This window comes from Pseudophryne corroboree, chromosome 4 (genome assembly GCF_028390025.1).
Source record: "Pseudophryne corroboree isolate aPseCor3 chromosome 4, aPseCor3.hap2, whole genome shotgun sequence".
NCBI classification, from domain to species: Eukaryota; Metazoa; Chordata; class Amphibia; order Anura; family Myobatrachidae; genus Pseudophryne; species Pseudophryne corroboree.
This window is the reverse complement of record NC_086447.1, coordinates 927,798,698-927,817,405: the sequence shown is the minus strand read 5'-3', so window position 1 is coordinate 927,817,405 and position 18,708 is coordinate 927,798,698. Positions and strand designations below refer to the sequence as shown.

Sequence of the window (18,708 nt, the reverse complement as noted above, 5' to 3'; positions counted from 1 at the left end):
GTATAGGTGGGTGTAAGTTACAGTGTGGTAATCCCCATTGTATTGTCGCATTTTGTTTCACTTATTGTGTACTGTTTGTGTTTATATATAATAAAAGAGTTTGTCTCTCACCCACCATTTGCCTGGTCTGGACTCCCAAAGACATGTTCTATATTGTGATGATATTGTAATTAGTGCCACTCAAACCAAGGAAGTCTTCTAGCGAGATATCAAGTACAAAGTAGTGCATTGGGTTCTTCTGGTAAATATATTGTAATTATTATAACATATTTATTTCTGCACAACCCAACCCCAGATCTTCAGTATTTCCATTTATATATAGAAGGGGTTTCCCACCATCCTGTTGACTTGGAAAACCACAGTTGAATGGAAACCCCTTGACTCTGACTTGGAACGAATATCTTCCGTGACAATTCTTGCCACTCCTAGTCGTAACAGATACGTGTAGCGGTGACTTCTCTCACCACTTTTTTCTTGAAATAAACCTTTCCAGTCCTGCAAGAGATGGTTGTAAAGCTCATAAAGGGAGGGAAAATTAAAAGAGTATGTGGAGGAGGCCAAAAAAGGACTGCACCACTACATCTCTTGTAATGCGCATTGTGTCAGAGGCAGGTGTAGCAGGTGTGATGTAAAGACCCTCAGAGATCCTGGGATTCTCCTCATTGGAGCGGTACATCCTGAAAACCTGGTGACAATTGTTTTTCATTCTGATTCATTACAGACAATGGAGTGCAAGCCTTGGGGGTTTCTCTGTACAAACTCCTGCTACTTCCTCGGAAGCACTGCCAGAGAGAATGTAGCGGTATATACTTCAAGCCCCAGGAATGGAATCACATATAATGGAATCACAATGGACTTTGGCACCATGAGACAAAACCTCATCAGTGATACAGATCCACTAAAATGATGTTGTCTGGATACGTTATGTAATGAGCAATCCACTGATGTGTGACACAGTCTTCTCCATGACTTGGATGAACATACAGGGGGCAATGGACAGTCCAAACACCATTACTGTCTGACCTCACAAGCTGCCTGTGGTTTTGGTACATAGATATAGAATGGAAATCCAGTACAGACGGTGTAATGGTCAGGATTACTGCCTCACAGCACTGAGGTCATGGGGCCGATTCCCACCATGGCCCTAACTGTGTAGAGTTTGTATATTCTCCCTGCACCTGCGTGGGTTTCCTCCGGGTACTCCGGTTTCCTCCCACAATCCAAAAATATACTGGTGTGCGTGTACATGTGATAGGGAATATAGATTGTAAGCTCCACTGGGGCAGGGACTGATGTATATGGCCAAATATTCTCTGTAAAGCGCTGCGGAATATGTGTTCCCTATATATAAATAACTGGTAATAATATGCAATATCACCCTATAAGATAACGTGGTGTCCACCAATGTTTAGTAAGTATTTGTTACGCACACCAGTGCTAACAGGAGTATACCGGTGTATGAATAGAGAGGGAAGCGAAGCAAACGAACTCACAGACAGTATAACATAACATACATAGGAGGAGATGGAATAACTAATAAACACAAGGTGAACGGAGAAGCCCAAAGGCTCAGGAATTGGGTGTCTCCCTAGTGTCAGGAATGCTCAGATGGAATAGAGCGGACAATGAAGCGAGGTGTAGTGATTTAACATGTGGAGCACCTGAAATGATGTTGCTAAGAGCAACAGAAAAAACCCCAAAGGGTTACCAACGGGTGTGGGAATAAACTCCTTGGTCAGAGATAGAAATATAGACACAAGGAGAGTATCCACAATCCTAACCCCCACTTGCAGGGCACAGGTTCAGCTTACTGACACTAAACTGACACCTGGACGCCCTGCACAGTGAGGGAGGATTAAGCAAGCAGGTCTGAGAGTACAGCCGCAAATCTGCTGGGTTCACAGAATAGCAAAAGAACCCCAGCAGGTCAAACAACTGACTCCAGTCTTACTGCTAGGTCCGGATTGGCAGAATGAAGTACCGAATCCCAAGGCCTATTCGCAGTAAGCAACAAGTAAATACAAAGTCACACAGTACTAGCTAACTCTCTGGAACTGACTAACAAACAAAGATTCAGCAGCATTTGCCTAGCCTAAGAGGATGGTTTATATAGCAGGTGCTGTCCACGCCCCACTCAGACCTCACAGACTATGAGCACAAAACCAGCGCCGGATTCCCTGCCGTGCACAGAGCCTGTAACCACTACACAGTAAAAACCCGGACCGGAGTATCAGCTGCGCTCAGGTTACTTCGCTAACACTTGCCTCCCGGTTGCCATGGCGACGTGGCAGCACAGAGCAGGAGATCCTAACAGTACCCCCCCTCTGACGAGGGGTCAAAGAACCCCTACCACCGGGTTTATCGGGGAACTGCGAGAAGAAAGAGCGTATCAGTCTTGGGGCATGAAGATCACAACTGCGCACCCACGACCGCTCCTCCGGGCCATACCCCTTCCAGTGCACCAAAAATGACAGCCGACCCCGAACCATCTTGGAGTCAAGAACCTTTTCAACCACAAACTCCCTCTGACCCCGTATCAGAAGAGGAGAAGGTCTTCCACTGGAAGAAGGATTACTAACCGCCAGTTTTAAAAGGGAACAAAGAAATGTTTTATTGATACCCAATGAACGTGGCAGATCTAACTGAAATGCCACCGGATTGATAACCCTGGTGATCTTATAAGGGCCGATGAACCGGGGGCCAAACTTATGAGATGGCTGTCTCAACTTCAAATTCTTGGTGGACAACCAGACGAAGTCTCCTAATTTGAAGCTGCAGGGTCTTCTCCGCTTATCAAAAACCCTTTTGGTCACTAATGACACAGACACAAGGGCTTTCTTCACTTTCCTCCAAATACCCCTAAGGACCGAAACAACAGAGGAACCACCAGACGTGGAATCCAGGGGGTCAAAAGAATTGGCCTTAGGATGATGCCCATACACACAAAGGAAGGGAGAGATCCCTGTAGCAGAGTGAGCCGCGTTGTTATAGGCAAACTCCGCCATGGACAGATGAGCAACCCAGTCAGTATGACACTTGGAGACATAACACCTGAGGAACTGCTCCAAGGACTGGTTCACCCTCTCAGTCTGCCCATTAGACTGTGGATGGTAACCTGACGACTAGCTCACAGAAATCTGGAGATCAGAACAAAATGCCCTCCAGAATTTGGCCACAAACTGGGATCCACGGTCAGAGACCACATCAAGTGGCAACCCGTGGAGGCGCACAACATGCTGCATAAATAACTCAGACAGGCGTCTGGCCGATGGCAACCCAATCAGTGGAACGAAATGCGCCATCTTCGAAAACCTGTCAACGACAACCCAAATGGCTGTCATCCCCGAGGATTTGGGCAAGCCCACCACAAAATCCATGGAAATGTGGGTCCATGGCTTAGACGAAATAGAGAGTGGATGTAATGGGCCGACAGGAACTCCTCTAGGAGTTTTATTTCGGGCACAAACGTCACATGCCCGAACCCACTGATCCACATCCCTAGCCACCGAGGGCCACCACACCGCCCTAGACAGCAACTCCCGAGTTCTGGCAATACCCGGATGCCCTGCCGACCTCTTGGCATGGAATTCCAGGAACACTCGCTGTCTTAACCTAGGAGGCACAAACAAGAGACCTACCGGAAGGTCTGGAGGAGCCTGCTCCTGTGCTCTAAGGACTAATGATAAGAGGTCCTGGGTAATGCCCACTTTAATACATGATGGGGACACAATGGGCAATGGCTCCTCGGTGGTCTCTTGAACTGGAGCAAAACTCCGCAAGAGCGCATCAGCCTTGATGTTTTTTGACCCAGGGCGATATGTTATCAAAAAATTAAAGCGAGCAAAAAACAAAGCCCATCGTGCCTGCCTGGCATTGAGCCGCTTCGCTGACTCTAAATATGCCAGATTCTTATGGTCAGTGAGAATTGAGACCACAAACTTCCTTTAAGGGCCAACAATTCCCGGTTACCCACATCATAATTCATCTCGGCAGACGAAAATTTACGGGAAAAGTAAGCACAGGGATGAAGGCGATTATCAGACACCCCCATCTGAGAGAGCACTGCCCCAATACCTATCTCAGAGGCATCCACTTCTACCACAAAAGGACGCTCTGGATCTGGGTGTCGCAGCACCTTGGCCGAGACAAATGCCCTTTTGAGACGGGCAAAGGCCGCTTTGGCCTCACAAGACCAGTGAGCAACATCCGCCCCTTTCTTAGTGAGTGCCACCAAGGGGGCCACTATAGACAAAAATCCAGCGATAAAACGTCTATAAAAATTCGCAAAGCCCAGAAAACGCTGAAGCGCCTTCAAACTAGTGGGCTGCACCCAATCCAGGACTGCCTGTACCTTAGAACCCTCCATTTGGAAACCTTCTGAGGAGATAATATACCCTAAAAATGCGATTTGCTGGACTTCAAACTCGCACTTCTCCAGCTTCGCCCCAAGCTGGTGGTCTCTGAGTTTCTGGAGGACTAAGCGTACATGCTTCCGATGTTCCTCCAGGGAATGAGAGAAGATTAGGATGTCATCTAGATAAACAACTAAGAATCTATCCAAATATTCCCTGAGCACATCGTTCATGAATTCCTGGAAGACTGCCGGGGCATTAGAGAGCCCAAAAGGCATCACCAAATATTCATAATGCCCTGAGTGGGTATTAAAGGCAGTCTTCCATTCATCCCCCTCTCTTATTCGGATTAGATTGTAAGCACCGCGTAGGTCAATCTTAGAAAAAATGGTGGCAGTACGAAGCTGGTCAAACAAAACCGAAATGAGAGGCAGTGGGTACGAGTTTTTAATCGTGATACGGTTCAATTCCCTGAAGTCGATGCAGGGTCGCAACGAACCGTCCTTTTTACCCACGAAAAAGAACCCCGACCCAACTAGGGACTGTGAGGGTCTGATAAATCCCTTAGCCAAGTTCTCCTGAATGTACTCTGCCATAGCCTGAGTCTCAGGACGTGACAGGGAGTACAACCTGCTCTTGGGAAGCTTAGCATCCGGCAACAAATCAATGGCACAGTCATAGGGGCGATGGGGAGGTAGTACCTCCGCAACTTTTTTGGAGAACACATCCGCAAAATCTGCATAACATCCTGGCAATCCTGGCAAACTTAGCTGCGAGAGCCTGACTGGAAGGCTCAAGCAACTCCTGAAACAATCACTACCCCAACTAAGAATCTCTCCAGAGACCCAGTCAAATTGAGGGTTATGGGCCCTTAACCAGGGTAACCCCAAAACCAATGGGGCAAAAGAACAGACAGTCACATAAAAAGACAATTTTTCAGAGTGTGTGGCTCCAATAAACAAAGGAATTTGGCTGGTGCAGGAGGTAATTTTACCCTGGGACAATGGTTCCCCGTTTAACCACAGATCTCAATCTCTGATGCCAAAGGTACTGAGGGAACAGAGTGTTCCAGGGCGAATTGACGGTCCATGAAAACCCCATCGGCCCCACTGTCAACAAAAGCCTCAGTCTTGACAGTTTGACCGAGGATCTCCAAAGTCACCGGAATGAGAAAAGTATTTTTAGGAAATTCTGACTTCTGGCCTGACAGGATATTTCCCATCACCCTCAGGCCCTGAAGTTTTCCAGTTTTTCTGGGCATGATACTACAACATGACCTTTATTCCCACAGTACAAACACAAACCCTGCTGTCTCCTCCGCGTCTTCTCACGCGAGGAGAGGCGGGTAGCCCCAATCTGCATAGGCTCCTCGGAATATTCCTCAGAGTCTGAGGTTCCCTTGGGAAAAAAGGAAACTGCGGTCTCCCTTTCAAGCCTACGCTCTGTCAGCCGTCTATCCACCCGGATGGATAACTGCATGAGCTGATCTAAGCTATCAGGCGAGGGATATTGTACCAGTTGGTCCTTTATCTGGTCAGAAAGGCCCCTTCGGTACTGGTTTCTCAGGGCTGGGTCATTCCACTGGGTATCATGAGCCAACCTCCGAAACTCCGTACTATAAACCTCAGCTGGCCGTCGCCCTTGCTTAAGAACCGTAATCTGAGCCTCGGCTGAAGCCATCTTGTCAGGGTCATCATACAAAATGCCCAGTGCCGTAAAAAAAACATCAACACTTTTAAGCGACGGACAGTCAGGCTGTAACCCATATGCCCAGACCTGTGGGTCTCCTTGTAGCAAGGAAATCACCATGCCCACCCGCTGAATCTCCGACCCAGAAGACTGGGGCCTAAGCCTGAAATATAGCTTACAGCTCTCCTTGAAACAAAAGAACTGCGAGCGATCTCCAGAAAAACGATCCGGGAGATTTACTTTCGGCTCCTTAACCCCTGAACTTGCCGCTGCTGCTGCGGGAGCTCCGCTAGCGGCCTGCGGGGTGTTCATTTTAATGGACATCTCATTAAATTGTCGAGTCAGTACCTGCACCTGATCGACCACCTGTTGCAAAGTATTTTGAGGGGTATGCTCCATATTCCCACAAAATTTCAACAGGAGTAGGGCTGCTGAATATGTTACGCACACCAGTGCTAACAGGAGTATACCGGTGTCTGAATAGAGAGGGAAGCGAAGCAAACGAACTCACAGACAGTATAACATAACATACAAAGGAGGAGATGGAATAACTAATAAACACAAAGTGAACGGAGAAGCCCAAAGGCTCAGGAATTGGGTGTCTCCCTAGTGTCAGGAATGCTCAGATGGAATAGAGCGGACAATGAAGCGATGTGTAGTGATTTAACATGTGGAGCACCTGAAATGATGTTGCTAAGAGCAACAGAAAAAACCCCAAAGGGTTACTAACGGGTGTGGGAATAAACTCCTTGGTCAGAGATAGAAATATAGACACAAGGAGAGTATCCACAATCCTAACCCCCACTTGCAGGGCACAGGTTCAGCTTACTGCCACTAAACTGACACCTGGACGTCCTGCACAGTGAGGGAGGATTAAGCAAGCAGGTCTGAGAGTACAGCCGCAAACCTGCTGGGTTCACAGAATAGCAAAAGAACCCCAGCAGGTGAAACAACTGACTCCAGTCTTACTGCTAGGTCCGGAATGGCAGAATGAAGTACCGAATCCCAAGGCCTATTCGCAGTAAGCAACAAGTAAATACATAGGGGTATATTTACTAAGCTCCCGATTTTGACCGAGATGGCGTTTTTTCTTCAAAGTGGCATCTCGGTCATTTACTAAACAGTAATCACGGCAGTGATGAGGGCATTCGTATTTTTTTGCAAGTCCAAGTACAAAATTACGAATGAATACACCATCGGTCAAATTACGCCTGTTTAGATATGAATCTCGGTCATTTACTAACCATTCGTAATTGTATTTGCTGCCGCGAAAATGCTTTCGCGGCCGCGAAAAATTACGATTCGCATTTTTTTTCCTAAAAAAAAAACGCGCCAGCCTTTGGAAACCGCGTTTACATGTGTACTTAATTATCCATTACTCACAGCTGATTTTTTGGGCCTATAAAAGTGTTTCAGGCACATTCTGAACTTCTCTCACTCTGAAATGGCGGCTGTGGTGTGTGGCAATGGTTTTTTGTTGGCTGTGGGATACGTTAGACTGCTCCATGAGGCTTCCAGGAATCAGGACCAGGTAAGTGAACATGGCCAACAGGTTGTCCAGGTACCGCGGAGGCTGCGCCAGCCTCGTTTATTTAGAGGGCGTTTAAACTTAAATGCATTGTCCGATGATAGGGTCATACAGATGTTCCGCCTAAATCGAAACAACATTTTCCACCTGTATGACCTTGTCAAACTGGGCATAGACCCTGAGACAGCACGCTCTCGCTCTGTCTCAGGCCTACACAAACTCCTGGCTGTGTTACACTTTATGGCTACTGGGAGCTTCCAGGCTGTGGCAGGCGACGTCATTGGGATCTCACAGCCCACCTTTTCAAGATATTTGATGCAGGTGAGTATAAAAATACATATGCGGTTATGGCTAAGTGTTGCTTGTGTAAGTTGAAACACCACAGTATTGTAGAGAATACCTAACATGACACTCACCTTAGCTTCTTTAATGTCCACTCAGGTTTTGGATGTGTTGGAGCCACACATTAAAGCCTCAATCTGCTTCCCTACTGAGGAGTCGGAGTGGAGTGCTGTCAGGGTAGCTTTCTATGAGCTTGCTGGCATGCCCAATGTGCTGGGGGCCATAGATTGCACACACGTTCAGCTGAGATCACCTAAGGGCCGCCAGTATATATATACTAATAGGCATATGGATCAATCAACTAATGTCCAGGTGGTCTGTGATGCAAATTTAAAAATTATGAGTGTTGTTGCAGGTTACCCTGGTGCCTGCCATGACTCCTTCATCCTCAGTCAGTCATCGCTCTTCGAGAAATTTGAGGAGGGACAAATGCCTGATGGCTGGCTGTTGGGTATGTTGAAAATGTTTTGTGTGTCTGTCTTTTAACCACAACCTAGAGTTTGGAGGAGGTGAAAGAATAATCTAACATATGTCCTAATGTTGACTATATATGTTTTTCAGGTGATGGGGGTTACGGCTGCTACTCTTGGCTCCTTACTCCATTGTCCCAACCTGATTCTCCTGCTGAACACAGTTATAATCATGCACATAAGGCTACGCGGAATGTGATAGAAAGATGTTTTGGGGTGCTGAAGTCACGTTTTCGGTGTCTGGATAAATCTGGTGGCCTTTTGTTGTATAGTCCCTCAAAGGTGACTCGAATTGTGTTCTGCTGCTGTTTTCTCCATAATCTGTGTTTAAGTCAACATCTGGCACATGGTGAGGGAGAAAGCAGTCAGCAAGCAGAGGAGTTAGATCCATCTGGTGACAGTGTGAGTACAAATGTAGGGAGGCAGGTACGTCAAGAAGTGATCCTGCGATATTTTACAGGTCAGTTTTATTATGCTGTAATTATCCTTCACTAAACACTTTGCTCTACTTTCTATTGTGTGTTTTGTTACTTACTGTTTGTTGTTTATAGTGGTGTGTCCATTGTGCTTAGTTGATGCTAACAAAACATTTACAGTCATTACCCTGGAAAAACATACATACATACATACAGACCAGCTTCATAAATTTTGGAGACGGACACAGGAATGTGTTTTTTAGACAAATTTTTGTATTTATTTTTCCAAAAAGATTGTTGTTATTTTTTTCGCTTGTGTGTGCTGGGTGCTGGCTCACTGGCACGTGCTCTTGAGGAACGCCGAACAGGGGAGGTTACTGGCGTTTGGATAGGGGTCGTGGTCCCCGAGCTGGAGGTTACTTGCTGAGCTCCCATCATAGAAATATTGCTGCTCAAATTATTTAAACTTGCAATCAGCTGAGTGTTAGTAGCAGTGTGGCTGGCTACAATCCTGGATAAGGACTCATTCACCACTTGATTGTGTTGAATGAGCTGAACGAGTGCCTGCTGATGGCGCTGTTGCTCATCTATAATGCGGGATAAATGTGCATTCATTTGGCTGTTTTCAGCCCTAATTTGCTCCATTGAGGTAGCCATTCGCCCTACTTGTACTATCAGTCTGCCCGAGTTGCGACTAATACGCGGTAGATGATGGGGCAGACTGGCAAGGTGTTGTGTATGTTGGGTCAGGCTGGCATTGCTTTGGGCCTGTTGGCTTGTCCAACTGGCCCAAAATTCGTCTGGAATTTGGCTTGGGGGCGGAGCTTGTGCCAGTTGGGGACTGATGGATGCTTGGGGTATATCCTGCAACTGTATTGGCAGGCTTGGGTCAACAGCTGTAAGTTGCAGTGTGATGGATGGCTGTTGGTCTGGGCCCTGCTGGTCCACGGCGGACATCAAGTTGTGCTCTGTATGGGGTGGGCAACATGCAATGTTTTATTATTTTAAAATTTTCATGGCTAATGCAACACATTAATACATTCATAATACTCCATTTTTGAATTATTAACACTTGATTTTCACAACTTTAACAATTTTAAAGCTATTGTTAAAAATATACCAACACAGGCGCTAACATAGACAGATTTGCATATTCATCACCTAACTAACTCCCCTCCACACCATTACACTGTTAGATTCCCTCCCCTCACCACGATATAGACTACTTACCTGTATAGTCCAGAGGAGCAGAGCAAGTAAGCCATCTACATACTGGACAGGGGCGATGTGTGAACACTATAATGGTGTGGTTTTTTTTGGGCCAAAATTTAATTGTATTCATATTTTTGGAAAATGTGAACGTGTGTGTGCTTAATTTTTACTCAAATCTGATATTTTCCTACAAATAGGTTGTCGAGACCATCCACTAAGACCTTATATAATTTGATTAAAGCACCTTTAGCAATTGAAGACGTTACATCACATTGCTTGTTGTTGAAAACATGTAAACTCCAAACCAACTAACAACATATTAAGTGTACTGTGTATATTATTGCTTATGTGTTTAATTTATGTTTTTACTCACCAGATAACTGAGGTGATCTGGGCTCATCACTCTGCGAACACGCCAATAGTGCCAGTGGTGGCTGGGGTGACACTGCCGAAAGTCTTCGCCTGGGTGGGGATGATGGAGGTGCTGAATCCGAGCCAAGACGCCGTGTCTTAGTTGGCCTCCTGGGTAAGTGGCCCAAGCCCTGTGATGGCCGCCTTACAGGAGGTCGGCTTCCAGAAGCAGAACCTAGGTGCAAAATTTAAAATTAATATTTTGTACTTCTATGTGTTTACAGAATATGTGACTACAGTGAAGACTTACCTGCAATCCCAGCCTCATCCTGACTTGTCTGAGGCCTGTCTGGGCGGCTGGTCTGTGTGACTGTTGAAAAAGTGACCCCAACATTATTACCATGTTTTTAGAAAAATGACCCACTGAAAACCATTAATGTACTGTAAGCATCTATTAGGTATTGTTTAAACCAAATATTTAAGCTTAAGAGCTTCTAGATTCATGATTTTGAGTTGAATTTCAAAATGTACTTGATGTGGCACACAATAAATTATTTAAAAATTAGATTTTTGCCTCAGATATTGCAGAGATTGAGTACTTGCAAATGTTTTAATAATGTAATGTAAAAAAAATTGCCCCGCTTTTCAGTTAGTTTCAAAAAAAAACCTTTTGTTGATTTTAAACAAACACACATGTTCAAGCATTATCGCCAAAAATTGACCCCCAAAAAAATTCATTTTTTATAAAACACTGCACATGTTTTGGCACTAAATTAAATTGAAAAAATTGCTAAAGCAAGGAGAAAAATGCACATTCTAAACACAAACACACCTTAAGGGAGCATAGGCCTGCAATCTGTTTTGTGTTAAAAAATGCATCCTTTACACTTTAAAAATGATATTATCTACATTTTACAGACATTTTAAGAACAATATTACAAATCAAACTTACCATCCTGCGTGGGTCGGTCCGAATCCCGGACATGAGTAGCAGACACCACTTCGCCAGGAATCAATGCCCGCACAGGCTCCTCCCAGTCCCGATAGCTTACACGTAAAGGTGGCCCACCTCCGGTTCTCCGTGCAGATTTGGACTCTTTGGCCATCTTGGCCTTGACACGCCGCTTAATATCATAAAATCGCTTGCGGCACGTGTCCTCTGTCCGCCTCACCACACCCTCACTATTCACAGCAAGTATGACTTGCCCCCACAGGGCAGACTTCCTGCGGGAGGACACCCTGGCAGCATCCTGACCAAACAATTGGCGATGGTGCTTCATCAGCTCACGCACCAACGCCATGTTTTCAGCATAGCTGAACTTTATATTCCTGCCAGTCTTGGTAGTGGTGCGTGGCTGCGGAGCCACAACACCATCACTATCACTGGAAAATACAGCAACAGGCACCCCCTCCTCCTCCTCCTCACTAACCTCCTCCCTCTCACTACCCCCCTCCACCTCACTACCAGCCTCCACCTCACTACCAGCCTCCACCTCACTACCAGCCTCCACCTCACTAACCTCCGCCACCTCACTAACCTCCGCCACCACACTGACCTCTGAGTCGGACATGACAAACAACATAAAACACTGAAAAATGAAAACACAAAACACACTCCTCCACTACTCCTACTACACACCACACAGCCAACACACACGCTCACTCACTCACAAACAATGACAAAAGACTGAAAAAAAAAAACAAGGACAAAAAAGTTTACAAACTGTGAAAAAACAATACTACAAAGATCACAAGACTACTAACACACACAGTACAGCACTCAACAATCACCAAACTCCTCTCCAAATCCACCAAAAACTCCACCAAACTCACCAACTCCAAATACACCTTCCTCTCTCCTCTCCACTAGCTAAACCCACGAGGTGCAGAGTGTTTGGGGCGTTTTTATAGTAACATGCACAGACACTCCTCCTTCACGAATACAACCAATCACGGCCGCGTGACGAAAACGAAACTTAGGAGTAAAAACGCGGCAGCAAATTCCAAATCACTGCCGTAACAGACTTGTGACGCAGTCGTAAAAAAACACAACAACGCGGCCGCGAAATAGCAAACGCGGCCGCAATCTACAGCAGAAAAGCACGAATGACATCGACATCGGAAGATACGGAAAATACGAATACGACAGCTTAGTAAATTAGTCGTAATCAATTCAAAAAGTTGCAAATTTACACTGTCGATGTCAGTCGTGATTGAACTTGAACATGATTCTGAAAATTACGAATCTTAGTAAATAAACCCCAAAGTCACACAGTACTAGCTAACTCTCTGGAACTGACTAACAAACAAAGATTCAGCAGCATTTGCCTAGCCTGAGAGGATGGTTTATATAGCAGGTGCTGTCCACGCCCCACTCAGACCTCACAGACTGTGAGCACAAAACCAGCGCCGGATTCCCTGCCGTGCACAGAGCCTGTAACCACTACACAGTAAAAACCCGGACCGGAGTATCAGCTGCGCTCAGGTTACTTCGCTAACACTTGCCTCCCGGTTGCCATGGCGACGTGGCAGCACAGAGCAGGAGATCCTAACAGTATTAGGTATCTGGCTAAACTTGCAAATACCTTATACAATATGTCTTACAGGGCCGGGTTTTTCCCTCATTTTTCTTTTGAACTGTAGTTATTCTGTTGACGGAGAGAACGGCCTGAAGGAGAGACCACTCTGATAGAAGTTCTCCTGTCAGCTTTTACCATTGTAATGAGGGAGCAACTGTACAGAGTATGTCACAGAGACACACAGGCATATTCAATGAACCCCGCCGCTTATTGCCGTCTAATTACCCCACAGCACGGGGAAAGGCTATTCGGTTAAATAGCCTTTTCCCTGCACCTGAAATCGGGGATTACCGCTCAGAAAACCCACTGATTCCACATATACTGCAGAATCAGTGGGTTTTACCCGCACGTTAACCCCCGATGGTGCTGTTTTCTCATGAAGCTGCAAGTGAAAGTACACCATCAGGGATTCACAGGCAGAGTAGTGTTGCTGTGGCCTCCCAGTGGCAGGAAATCACTGACAATACCTTTCACTAGCTACTTCCAGTGATGTCCTCCCCATACACAACATGGAGAAGCCTATTCCAGTATGATGGCAGCCATACATACAGCTCACGATGATCATAGAGGACCCCTACTATAAAAAAAATGCATTATTATTATTATTAATTACAAATATTTCATTTTTTTAAATGGTTTTCTATTTTATTCTTTTTTTGATTCTTTTTTTAATCGAATCTGCTGATGGAAGCCAAAGACCATACTTACCTACGCTCCTGGAACCTGCGGGAGACATACGATTTTTTGGGTCCGCTTCCTAGTGAAGTTGGCAGAATGGGAAGATTACTATAAGGATTCCATGGTTCTTCAGGAGGAGGTGGAACCTAGTGACGAGTTGGGTAATTTGTTCCTGCCCTCTATTCATTTATGCACCAATCACGTCATTTTACAGTGATGGGCAGGCCTAATGATGTGACTAGCCTGCCCTTGCCCCCGTCACTGCCCACCTGATTCTCCACTCCGGGCTTCACCTGAAGTAGGTAAGACCAGCTTCCAGTCCTGTGCTCAGCTGCCTTTGCGTGGTTCTACTGGTAACTGTGGCAATAGAAAATCTTCTGTTGCTACAACTTGTTATATATTCCCTTAAAAGTGATTTGGGGGCTAAAGATCAGCTACATAACAGGGCGTCAGTACGGCCCTGCCCCTTAAACCGGTGACCTCACACCTAGGGGGTGGGGCCATCGGCGCTGGGAAGTAGCTTCACAGACTGCAGGTTGCCTCCCTGGATCCCTGCAGTCTGACTTCAGGTACCCTGCAGACCACATGCATGTGCCATAGGGCAGCGGTAGTGCCGTCCCCAGGGCTCTGTGTAATGGCTCTACTTGCACACCCCTAGTTACAGCTAGAGATGTACGGCGGGCACTTTTCATGTTTTGGTTTTGGTTCTAATTCCACTTTCGTGTTTTGGTTTTGGCTTGGTTTTGTCAAAACCACCCTTTCGTGTTTTGGTTTTGGATCTGGATGATTTTTTAAAAAAACATAAAAACAACTAAAAATCACAGAATTTGGGGGTAATTTTTCTCCTACGGTATTATTAACCCCAATAACATTCATTTCCACTCATTTTCAGTCTGTTCTGAACACCTCACACCTCACAATATTGTTTTTAGGCCTAAAATTTGCACCGAAGTGGCTGTATAACTAAGCTAAGCAACACAAGTGTGCGACACAAACACCTGGCCCATCTAGGAGTGGCACTGCAGTGTCAGACGGGATGGCACTTCAAAAACTAGTCCCCAAACAGCACATGATGCAAAGAAGAAAAAGAGGTGCAATTAGGTAGCTGGATGGCCAAGCTAAGCGACACAAGTGTGCGGCACAAACACCTGGCCCATCTAGGAGTGGCACTGCAGTGGCAGACAGCAGAGGTGTATCTAGGGGTCCGAGCGCCCCTGGCAAAGTAAGGGACTGGCGCCCCCCCATATTTGTAATGGCGAAGGCAGAAAAAAGTGCGTGGCCACTCAATAGTACCCCAAATTCAAATTACACCACACAGTAGTGCCCCTTACTCACATTACACTGCATTACATTCATCTAAGTGTGAAGAAATGATGTATTTTGGAAGGTGAATAGTCAGAAGGTATCTATAGCCATTATAGCGGTTTGTGGCACACACATAGTCACTGCAGGGGCTATGTAGCCTCCAGTTACGGAATGAGCAAGAAGTCGGTAATGAATGGGTTGATAATCCTAGAACTTGGTATTATTAAAAGCAACAGGTAAAGAGCAACAACTCGCAGCCATAATGTCAACTGATTAGGACAGGAGCTGAGCAGCTGATATACCCAGGGCTGGCACGAGCAAAAAAACTTTGGTAAGTGAATATATATTTTGGAGCCCCTTAGTGAAATATATTAGGGCATGGCTTCATATGGAAGGGGTGTGACCACAGAATAGTATCGTACCAATGAACACGGAGGGAGGCGGCAACAGTGGGCAGTGAGACGGGACGTTTATAGTTTACTTTTTATGGCACTGGGCAGCAGGCAACCCCCTCCGCTCAGCCAACAGCTGCCTAATCACCAGCAGCAGGCACATGGCACAGAAAGTACACAGCAGGCACTCACCTCAGACTGGGAGCAGAAGCACAGTGCCCAGCAGAGCTCCTATGTTCTTTCCGGCCATGTGACCCTCCTCCCTAGCTCCGTCCACTCCGACTCTCTCTGTCATAGGTACATACTTGTGGGCAAGGTGATAGACGTGTGCGGTCATCCGTGCATTACAGTGCTGACTGCGGTGCTTATTGCGAACATGGATGTTAGGCAGGGACTCTTCTAGCCAGTAGGTCACCGATCCTCCCGGACTCTGCCTGCAGGGGTATCCTGCCGTCTCTCCCTACAGAACTCACCCAGCACCGACTCACTCTCTTCCCTGCGTCTGCACTCATTCTCCCTCTGCACCTACACTCTCTCCCCAGCACCTGCACCCACACCATGCACCTGCACTCTCTCCCTTGCATCTACACTCTCTCACTGCACCTACAGTATATCTCTTACGCCTGCACTCTCACCCTGCGCCTACACTCCATCCCTTGTGCCTGCATCTACATTCGCTCCCCAACACCTACATTCTCTCCCCTGTGCCTTCACTCCCTCCCCTGTGCCTGTACCTACACTCCCCTGTGCCTACAGTTCCTCCCCTATGCCTGCACTCTCTCCCCTTCACCTTATCAGACCTGGTGCTCTTTGCAGCCGCATACTCTGCCTAATGGTAGAACCGGCATTTGATACTGTATTGCACTCTGAAAGCAGGGACATAGTAAAGGTGGGTACACACTGGCCGATATATCGGGCATTCTATTGTATGGCCGATATATCGCGGGTCTGTCGGCCAATGTGTACGGCCTATATGTCTGTGAACTCCGTCGTTCAGACATATCGCGTCGGCCCCGCAGCACAGCCTACGGCCAATATATCTGCTGATATATTGGCGCATCGCTGTGTACGATGCTGCAGTGGCCAGCGGTGATTGACAGCTGAACTGGGCGGGAGTGTGTACACGCCCGCCCAGTTCATGACGTCAGTCCCCGGCGGATCGGGCAGTGTGTATGCACAGTACACTGCCCGATCCGTCCATAGATATATCTGCCGATCAATTGATCTGCAGATATATCTATCAGTGTATACCCACCTTAAGACATGTCTAATAAAGAATAAGAATATATGATTACTTAGAAGCAGGTAATACAGAAAGGGGCTTGCCTGGGCTGTGCAATGGTCAGTGTATAGTACACTGTGTAAACCAGGTGTCTCAGGCTTGGAACTCCCACTCCACCCATCATTATCCCCCCTCCTCAATTCCCTCCAACCCTCACTTGCATTTACTATCACCAGCAACATCCTGTCCTGACAGAGCACACCGCACCAGCCACCCTGACCAGATCATGCCTCCGGCCAGAACGATAACAGTTTTTCTGTAACCCCTTCCCTACCAGGCAGCACAGACTGTGTGCTCGCCTCCTGACAAGTAATAAAGCAGCACAGACTTCACTGCACACTCGCTGCTGCTCGCCTCTCACCATCCATCACTCGTTCCTGTGCTGACATGCAGGCTGTGAGAGGAGGGACGGAGGGGTAACAGCTGCCAGACGATTAACACTGCCACTGCCACTGCCACATTATGTTTTTACCACCACCGCTGTACTCACAAGTCTCAGCGGGTCACTCACTCACTGTGTCCACAGCTTACTTCCTTGAACATCCCGCGGCTGCTGACAAGTACAGTACACGCCTACTCTGGGCATACAGCCAATAGGCATGCAGCTGTACCAGGCTAGGTGGCTTCTGGGAGTTGTAGTTTGTTTCGTTTTTTCGCATTGTGCGGCCGCGGGTGGCACCGCTGGGTGGCGCCCCTCCTCTGCTGGCGCCCCTGGCGAGTGCCATCCTGGCCAAAGCATAGATACGCCCCTGGCAGACAGGATGGCAGATTTAAAAAATAGGCCCCAAACAGCACATGATGCAAAGAAAAAAAGAGGTGCAATGAGGTAGCTGTGTGGCTAAGCTAAACGACCCAAGTGGCTGACACAAACACCTGGCCCATCTAGGAGTGGCACTGCAGTTACAGACAGGATGACACAAAGAAACTAGTCCCCTAACAGCACATGATGTAAAGAAGAAAAAGAGGTGCAAGATGGAATTGTCCTTGGGCCCTCCCACCCACACTTATGTTGTATAAACAGGACATGGAGGCAATTGCTGGTAAAGGTCTTCAGGGAGGAATTTATAATTAATTTTGATGAACATCATCTTCTCCACATTTAGTGGAAGTAACCTACTACGCCGATCGCTGACAAGGTTACCGGCTGCACTAAACACTCTTTCGGAGTACACACTGGAGGGGGGGCAACTTAGGTAAAATAAAGCCAGTTTGTGCAAGGGCATCCAAATTGCCTCTTTTTCCTGCCAGTGTACATACGGACTGTCTGACATGCCTACTTGGATGCTGTCACTCATATAATCCTCCACCATTCTTTCAATGGTAACAGAATCATATGCAGTGACAGTAGACATATCAGTAATCATTGGCATGTCCTTCAGTCCAGACCAGATGTCAGCTTTCGCTCCTGACTGCCCTGCATCACCGCCAGCGGGTGGGCTAGGAAATCTTATCCTTTTCCTTGCAGCCCCAGTGGCGGGAGAAATTAGACGAACTGTTGACGGGTCACGTTCCGCTTGAGTTGACAATTTACTAACCAGCATGTCTTTGCACCTCTGCACACTTGTGTCTGCTGGAAGGATACAACGTAGGCTTTAAACCTAGGATCGAGCATGGTGGCCAAAATGTAGTGCTCTGATTTCAACAGATTGACCGCCCTTGAATCCTGGCAAAGCGAATGAAGGGCTCCATCCACAAGTCGCACATACTTTGCGGAATCGCTCCATCTTAGTTCCTCCTTCAATTTATCCAGCTGCTTCTGCAAAAGCCTGATGAGGGGAATGACCTGACTCAAGCTGGCAGTGTCTGAACTGACTTCACGTGTGGCAAGTTCGAAGGGTTGGAGAACCTTGCACAAGACGGAAATCATTCTCCACTGCGCCTGAGTCAGGTGCATTATCCCTCCTTTGCCTATATCGTAGGTGGATGTATAGGTTTGAATGGCCTTTTGCTGCTCCTCCATCCTCTGAAGCATATAGAATGTTGAATTCCACCTCGTTACCACCTCTTGCTTCAGTTGATGGCGGGGCAGGTTCAGTAGTGTTTGCTGGCGCTCCAGTCTTGGGCACGCAGTGGCAGAATGCCGAAAGTGGCCCTCAATTTTTTGGGCCACCG

General features: G+C 46.9%; 1 protein-coding gene across 2 annotated transcripts; it reads right to left on the bottom strand.

Annotated features, from left to right (window-relative positions):
• Positions 1 to 9,048: 9,048 nt before the first annotated feature.
• LOC134910719 (uncharacterized) lies at positions 9,049 to 17,143 on the bottom strand. 2 transcript variants are annotated; one of them, XR_010176270.1, is made up of 4 exons: positions 17,087 to 17,143; positions 10,671 to 10,730; positions 10,383 to 10,595; positions 9,049 to 9,765 (listed from the first exon to the last, which is right to left on the bottom strand). XR_010176270.1 is itself a non-coding variant. In XM_063919050.1 (4 exons), the coding sequence occupies exons 1-4, from the start codon at positions 11,659 to 11,661 to the stop codon at positions 9,098 to 9,100; spliced, it is 1,290 nt and encodes a 429-aa protein (XP_063775120.1). In that variant the 5' UTR covers positions 11,662 to 11,748; the 3' UTR covers positions 9,049 to 9,097. The 2 variants fall into 2 exon arrangements, 1 of the variants encoding a protein (XP_063775120.1); XM_063919050.1 differs by lacking the exon at positions 17,087 to 17,143 and adding an exon at positions 11,313 to 11,748.
• Between the last annotated feature and the right edge of the window lie 1,565 nt (positions 17,144 to 18,708).